Source organism: Gossypium hirsutum, chromosome D02 (genome assembly GCF_007990345.1).
Source record: "Gossypium hirsutum isolate 1008001.06 chromosome D02, Gossypium_hirsutum_v2.1, whole genome shotgun sequence".
In the NCBI taxonomy this organism is placed as follows: Eukaryota; Viridiplantae; Streptophyta; class Magnoliopsida; order Malvales; family Malvaceae; genus Gossypium; species Gossypium hirsutum.
The window spans coordinates 65791085-65799872 of NC_053438.1; the positions used below are offsets into that span (position 1 = coordinate 65791085).

General features: G+C 29.5%; 1 protein-coding gene and 1 long non-coding RNA gene across 2 annotated transcripts; one reads left to right on the forward strand and one right to left on the reverse strand.

Annotated features, from left to right (window-relative positions):
• The first annotated feature begins 3698 nt into the window (after positions 1-3698).
• On the forward strand, positions 3699-7822 carry LOC107909307 (xanthohumol 4-O-methyltransferase). The gene is made up of 2 exons (XM_016836787.2): positions 3699-4531; positions 7332-7822. The coding sequence occupies exons 1-2, from the start codon at positions 3767-3769 to the stop codon at positions 7632-7634; spliced, it is 1068 nt and encodes a 355-aa protein (XP_016692276.1). The 5' UTR covers positions 3699-3766; the 3' UTR covers positions 7635-7822.
• On the reverse strand, positions 7785-8550 carry LOC107909308 (uncharacterized). The gene is made up of 2 exons (XR_001687213.2): positions 8250-8550; positions 7785-8000 (listed from the first exon to the last, which is right to left on the reverse strand). It is a non-coding gene; the product is annotated as an uncharacterized lncRNA (long non-coding RNA).
• Between the last annotated feature and the right edge of the window lie 238 nt (positions 8551-8788).

Genomic DNA, 8788 nt, shown 5'->3' on the forward strand with positions numbered 1-8788 from the left:
TGCAACCTTATCAGTCAAACAGTCAAAACGGGCCTACAAGCCCATGATGTTCACCCGTGTGGGCCCACACGCCCGTGTGGCCTACATGACCCAAATTGGCTTTGGCTTGTTGATCCATTTTAATGTAACTTGTGCTAGTTAATTATTCATATGTGTTTCCACTATTAACTTATATGATCCTCCAAAGTTGTCTACTTGAGTCACTATTACTAAATTATTTGTATCTTAAGCTACAGAATTTCGAATTAAGATCCGTAAATTTTTCCTAAAACTAGACTCACATATCTTATTACCATAAAATTTTTAGAATTATTAGTTTAGCCAATAAGTACATTTTATTCTTTAAAGTTTCCCCTATTCTGCTATTTGACAGTTTCGACCTTTTTTTACTAAAAATGAATTATCTTCTCTTACAGAATTTGGATGATGTTCCCGTTTATTTCTCTTGAAAGTAGACTTATTCAAGATTTTAAAGATATAAATTCTATCTCATAATTATTTTTATACAATTTTTATAAATTTTTCAAAGTTAGGATAGGGGATTCCAAAATCATTCTAACCCTGTCTTACTAAAATTCAAATATCTCATAATATGAAATTCTTTTGCTTACTTTGTTTATTTTATGAGAAACTAAACTCAAATATCTTTAATCCCATATTTTTTTCATCCTCTAATTCAATTTCCACAATTTCTGTTGATTTTTCAAATTTAGACTACTGTTATCCAAATAGCAAGCAATTTCAGCTTTTTGTCAAATCCCTTATTTTTGTGTTTCGGGTACACACCTGGTTTTGTTTGATGCTAAAATAGTCCTCGAGCACTCCAAAGCCTATAATTGAACAAATAACACCATAATCAGTGTTACCTCGTGATTAATCAAAACCCTGAAACCAAAATACTTACTCATAAAACGATGAACACTTACCGCAAAAACTTCAAACCGGTACGTTTATGAAAATCATGAGGAGAGCCTTAATCCTCGTGAAATGCTACTGCCAACACCCCTGAATTAGATTATTGAACACAAAATAATATCTTAAAATGATACCCAACAACTTACTAAATTTGCACAAGTGCTGCATAACGCTACGAAATCAAGAGGAAAGAATGGTTTAGGGGAAACAAGGGAATTTAGGCAGTAGTAGAGGAAAGAAAAGAAAAGATAATCGAGTAAGAAGTAAAACAGAAAAAATTTAGTAGAGATGGGGGAGAGAAAACGTCAGAAAGATGGAGAGAAAAACGACTCTCTTTTTTTCTAAAAAGGAAAAAGTGATAAGATTTTGGATATTCTCCCCCATAATTCTCTAATTCACTCCTAAAATTGATCCCTTACTTCCCACTACACATCTACCATTCAGAAACCTAGTTCAGCATAACTCTTGCCGAAATTAGGAGCAAAAATACAACCCTTGTCATCCCAAAGATTCGAACCCATAACCTTCCTCACACCAACATTTCACTTATCCACCAAACCAACAAGCCCATTATGTTAATTATTTTCCAAATTTTACTTAAAAGCCTATTGACCAAAGATAGGGCTTATTCATAAAAATACCAAAATTTTCCCAAGTCTTGGCTAGAACTTAGGACCTCCCAAACACTTCCAGAACATATAACCACTAAAGCTGACAAATGTTTGTATCACACATTCACAATACCTAAAATTAAAATTTTAGGGCGTTACATTCTTGGTCCTGAAGTACCATATTTAAGTGTCATAGGGGCATTGATGTATCTTGTGAACAACACAAGACCTGATATAGCTTTCCCTATAAACTTGTTAGCAAGATTCAGTTATTCTCCAACACATAGACATTGGAATGGAATTAAACATGTATTTAGATATCTCAGAGGGACTATTGATATGGGGTTATTTAATTCAAATAATTCAAAATCCCTATTAGTCGGCTACGCTGATGTTGGATACTTATCGGATCCACATAAAGGTTGATCTCAAACAGGATATTTATTTACATGTGGGGATACTGCCATATCATGGCGTTCAACAAAGCAAACATTAGCTGTTGCTTCTTCAAATCATGCAGAAATAATTGCAATGCATGAGGCAAGTCAAGAGTGTGTTTGGCTAAGGTTATTAACCCAACATATCCAGAAGGTATGTAATTTGCCTTTACAGGAAAAGATGCCAACTATCTTATACGAAGATAATGCAGCGTGTATAGCTCAATTGAAGGGTGGCTATGTCAAAGGTGACAGAACGAAACATATTTCAGCAAAATTATTCTTCACCCATGATCTTGAGAAAAGAGGTGATATAAATGTTCAACAAATTCGTTCTAGTGAGAATTGAGCAGATCTTTTTACTAAGGCATTGCCAACTTCAACATTTGAAAGACTGTTACACAAGATTGGAATGCGTCGACTCAAAGATGTAATGTAATGCTACCATCAGGGGGAGTCTAAAAACAAGTTGTACTCTTTTCTTTTAATTAAGGTTTTGTTCCATTAAGTTTTCCTGGTAAAGGTTTTTAACGAGGCAGCTTGTAATAGAAGATTGTGTACTTTTTTTTCCCTCATTAGGTTTTTTATCCCACAAGGTTTTTCCTAATAAGGTTTTAAAAAGGCAATTTATCTACCAATGGACATCCAATGAGGAGTGCTATGAATACCTTATTAAGTGGATGTCCATCATTATAAAGATAAATTTTTGATATACTTTAAATTCTAATAGTTTTTAGCATTAGATCTCTATTTCTTTTATACTTCTTATACCTATAAATAGAGACTCTGATGAAGCATTGTAGTCATCCATTTTGATCAATAAAGTTCATTCTCTGTTGCTTTCATATTTTCTTTGTTCTTTATTCTCTCCATCTTTCTTTATTTTATAACAAGATACATATTATTTCTATAATTATATAGATATTTATTTCTAAAATTAAAAAAATCAATAAAAATATTTAAAAAATTTATTCCTAAAATTGAAATTAAAAAAATATTTTTTATAATTACGAAAAAGGAATGAGATTACTTAGAATTGAACCCAAGCTCTCATACTAAAAACATAATACTCTTGTCATTAAGCTAAAAGATTATTGACAATTAAATTAAAATTATCTATATAATATATATTTTTACTTTTTGGAATCATCAATTATATATATTATAATAATTTTATCTTTGAATTTTTCTATAATTAAATTAGAAATCATATGCATAATATTACAAATATATTATCTTTTAAAAACTTAAATATATATTTTAAGTTGTTTATATCTTTTAAAAATTATTTCATTAATAATTTTAATTAATATGTAGTTATTTAAATAATAATTTTATAAAACACATGGGATAGAAAATTAATTACTTAAAAATAAAACAATTCTAATAAAATGAGTTTAAAAACAAAAATTGAATTCAACCATGAGATCATCTTTGATCCTTCTCCAACTCATCTTTCTTAGAAATAAGTGATATATAATAAAGTCGACAAAGAATTTTATATAAGTTTTATATATAAAATTGGGAGGTCACTCTCAAAATTTTCTTTTTCTCCCTAAACAAGTCGTCTTCTTATGTTTTATGTTTGGACTATCAATAATTTCTGTCAGACGACGTCATTGATATTGATTCATGTTTGTTCTTATAGGGACTTTGATTAAAAAACTGAAATTTTTATCTTATTCTAGAAATATTTGTATAAAAAAATCCTCCAATTTTCTTCCTCTCCGCCTTATTATAAATTACTTACTGATTATTAGGAAAAATGAGATCTGCCGAAAACTAGGACAAAGGCCGAATGCAATGGAAAGAATAGAATTAGATGAAGCAATGCTACAAGGGCAAGCAGAGATATGGCGTTACCTGTACAGCTTCGCAGATTCCATGGCGCTTAAGTCTGCCGTGGAGCTCCGCATAGCTGACATAATACACTCTAATGGTGGCGCCGCCACTTTGTCGCAAATAGCCTCATGCATTAATGACAGCCTTACTTCACCAAATATCACCACCCTTGCTCGCATAATGAGATTGCTTGTTCGCAGAAAGATTTTCACTATCCACCCTCCTTCAGATGGTGGAGATCCCTTGTACGACTTAACTCACTCATCGAGATGGCTTCTATATGACTCGGAGCAAACCCTGGTGCCCATGGTACTAATGGAGAACCATCCATGGCAAATGGCTCCTTGGCACTACTTCAGTCAGTGCGTGAAAGAAGGTGGCGTTGCCTTCAAGAAAGCTCATGGGTGTGAGACATGGGATTTAGCATCGAGGAATCCTGATTTCAACAAGCTTTTTAACGATGGCTTGGCATGTACATCCAAGTTCATTACTAGTGCAATCCTGTCAGGTTACAAACAAGGGTTCAACTCCATTGGATCGTTGGTTGATGTCGGAGGTGGGACAGGAGGCTTAATATCAGAGATCGTCAAAGTATATCCACACATCAAAGGTGTTAACTTTGATTTGCCGCATGTTGTCTCTACGGCACCGGCATACAATGGGGTCTCCCATATTGGTGGTGACATGTTTCATGCCATTCCAAATACCGATGCAATCATTATGAAGGTACTTACTTAAATAATGAATTTAAATTCGTTTTTCATGGAGAATAACATCAAGAAAATTTTTACAAATATTGTAACTGCGGAAACACGGTTATTGTTTTTATCTCTTGTAATTGTGAGAGTGAAAATACACAACTCAAGGTATAAAAATCAAAGTAGTCCAATTCTAGTAAAAATGCCATAGAGATTTTTTTTATAATAGACTACATAATTTTTTATCTTTGTACCTTTAAAAAAGGCTTTACATGAATATTACCCTCAACGCAAATAAAATTAAACTTAGACCATAAAACAGTAAAAGATTTTTATAATAATTGAAATGATTTGTTAATCTTATAAGGTGAAGATAATTAAAATCGACTACATTTATTTTTGAACAATCTCATTATAGGTTCTGATTATATCTGCTCTTATTGATATAATGCTTAGAATTACCCATAACCCCTCCCCACCCATAAATAGGAGGATAATGCGCTTCAACGTACTTAAACCTACGTCCTAATGCATTGATAATAACGAGAATGTTCTATAATTAATTTAAAATATGACTAAGATGTCATATTCGCAGAAGTTATTGTATGTCATTTAGCTATGAAAAAAAGCTTGAGATAGGGCCCGCTTTTTTAAAGCATTTTGAAAAATAAAATTTATAAAAATTATTTAGGATCAAGCTTAAATTTTAAATAAATTTGTGAGTCAATATTTGAATTAATTTTTTTTAAATGGGAGAATATTTGATGTATTGTGAGTGAGTATATGAATTTTATTAATAATACAACATATTATTATTAAATAAAATAAAAATAATCAAAGGTCTATAAATAAATATTAATAACTTTATTTAAATATAATTAAACTTAAATAATTATAAATAAATGTTAAAATCCTAAGTAATCCTAAGCTCAGAACTCAATTGTTATTAGCATTTATTTATAATAATTATAATTAATTAATATTAATTATATTTAAATAAAATTATTATTTATGGGTCTTTCTATTATTTTTATTTTATTTAATGATAAAATATCATATTATTTATTGATGATGCATGAGACTCATGCATTGACAGTATATTAAATATTATTTATTTTTTAAAATACAAATAAACATGCAAATCAACAACTTTAAATAAATAATTTAAAATTGAAATAATTAATTAATAAAATATAATTATTTTACAGGAATATTACAAAATATAATTTATAATTAAATAATAAAATAACATTTTTAATATTTTTCCTAAGCAACTAAAAATAAATTCCAAAACTAGTAGTGAGTTACCATACACCGATGTCTTGATTTAAATATATTTTTTAAATAAAAAATTAATAAAAAAGTCGGATTAAATATGAATTTTAAATTACATGACATTTCATCTCTCTAAAATACAAAATTTTAAAATAAAATAATGTCTAAAATAGTATATAAATTGAAAGAAAAAAAAACGTTATAGGTGGAATGAAGTTGACCGCTATAACAACATTTTACTATAATGTTCAAGTTTCCATCAAAATCGATAATTTTTATAACAACAACAATCACAGCTAGAAGAGCATTTTCTATTAAATTAGTTTTTTATAACAACATATTACTTCAAATTTTAAGTAAAATTATAACTATTTGATATAAATAAGCTTATTGATTATAATTCATTAAATAAAAAAGATCTTAACTAAATTATTATTTTAATAAAATGTTTAAATTTTAGATGAAAAATTTATTAATCATATTTTATTAAATAAAAATTTATTATTTTATTAATAAAATGTTTTAAATTATTATTTTATTAATAAAATTTATTAAATTATTATTTTAATAAAATGTTTAAATTTCAGATGAAAAATTTATTAATCATATTTTATTAAATAAAAATAATATTTAATGAGTGGAATTAAATATATAAATTCAATAAACTATTAAGTTTCCTAATTAATTAAATATTCTAATATTAATTTGGAACGTCATAAACTTATAAATCAATTAGGTGAATTTAATAACTCATGATAAATGAATTAATTTAAATTGGTAGCTGATATTAATTAACTGAACTTGTTGATTGATGAACTTCATAATTAATCATGTGGAAGAATCTAAAATAAAAGGTGCATAGAAATAATAATGCATGCATTTGCTATACATCTTTTAATTTTTTTTTATTTGATCCTCACTTTCCTTTTTTAATAAAATTCTCACTTTCTTTTTTTGATATAAATTCATTATATGAATTCTATTGTAGGTTTACAACAATTATCTTTTCATAACAACATATTATAAGTATATAACAACCACCTCTTTATAACAAACAAAATTTTGACGGAAAAACAGGGTTGTTATAGAGAAGGTTGACTGTAGTATAGATATAGATATCTTTGGTTCAAACTGATGTTTAAACCAATGAATTTTGTTTAAACAATGAGACATTATAAATATATAGGGGCAAATTTCGATTACTTGAAAGATTTAAATAAAGAAAATAATTTTGTTTAATAAAAAAAAAGTAACCAGACATGAAAGGAGGCCACAAGGTGAGGAAAGTTCCATAAAAAAGGGAAAAATATAATGCTATATCCATAAGGGTTTTTTTTTTCTGGGTGATTTTTAAGATAATTACTTTTAGGTTGCAAATCATATATTTTTGTTAGTTACCAGAATCAACTTAATAGTAGTAGAAGATTAATATCATGCCATGGAATTTTAATTAAGCTTCAGCACTATTTAGAATGGTTAACAACATATTTTAAGTAATATTAATTATAAGAAAATAACTAGATATTAATTTTTTGTATGTTTTTTATTTGCAGTGGATATTGCATGATTGGACTGATGAGGAATGCATAAAAATATTAAGGAATTGTAAGAAAGCAATACCAAGAGAGAATGGAAAAGTGATAATTGTTGAAATAATTTTGAAAGAAGATGGAAGTGGAGTGTTTGATGATATTGGATTTGTGATGGACCTCGTAATGTTTGCACATACCAATGGTAAGGAGAGAACAGAGGCGGAATGGAAGAAAATCTTGGAAGGAGGAGGCTTTTCTCACTACAAAATCATTAACATCCCTGCATTGGTTTCCATCATAGAGGCGTATCCTGATGCTCAGTAGCTTTTTAGCATAATGCCAGTGGCGGGGATTTAATTTCCTATTTTATGAATCTTCCTTTGTTTCATTTAGGCGTCAATAAATGTATGTGATTGTGTTATTCTCTCTTTTCTTATTCTCTCTTGTAATGGGTCAATTTTGTTCTGCCCAAAATAAAATAATAATAAATAAAATAAGATATTAAAGTCCAATAAAAAATAACAGTCCATTTACAATGTGCTCCAAATAAGAAAAACTCTAACCCAAAGTTACAAGCCTAATAGCCTAAACATGTTTTCAAAAACAGAAACCCTAACCCTAGCCTGCGCGCGGCCGCCTCTACCTCGCCAGTGGTCTCATCGCCCGTAGTCTGCCATCGTCAACCACCACCTGCAAGGACAGAAACCAAACACGCAACAGAGGTAAGAACAGTAGAAAATAGATAAAAATAATAGTGTAATCTGGCTATAAAAAAACCTGAAAACCAATTGTAAAAGGGGTCTTTTTTTTTTAAAGAGAAATCGAATACGAAAAAAAGGCAATCGAAATACAAAATCGAAAAACTTTATAAGGTCATTTTTTAATTTTCTTTTTTGAATCTATTATTACATATATATATAATAAAGTAAAAAATCTTACCTAAGATGCATCATCGCCCCCGTCATCTCCGGTCCTTTTCCACCGAGATGAAGTCCTCATCGGAGAAAGCCGAAACCTTTAGGTTTCTTTTCCCTCGGCCGAGTGTCAGTTAGATTTTTGAGAATTTAAACCCCAAATCTGGGTTCTATTCAAAAAGGGGGCCGAAAAAAAGGGTCTTTTAGGTTTTTAGACAATAGGGAACAACAAAGCCATCGCCGGCGACCAGTGGCCGTTGTGGTGGAGGCTAGCCGGCGCCAGGGCCTGAGATGGGGAGGCTTGGAGAGAAAAAAAAAGAAGAGGTTTTCAGAAAAAAAATTTAAACTGGGGTTTGAAATGAATTTTTTTCTTTTCTTTTGCTTATATAAGCCCCTAAAATGGAGTCGTTTTACACCCAAACCGATCTGACCCGACCCAATAGGATTCGTGTGTTTTTGCTTAAAGGGGATATTTACAACTTTAGTCCTTTCGCCTTTTGAGTTGTTTTAATTTTAATCCTAATTTCGCTATTCTTTATTTTTAGAAATTTCCCCATTCAATTT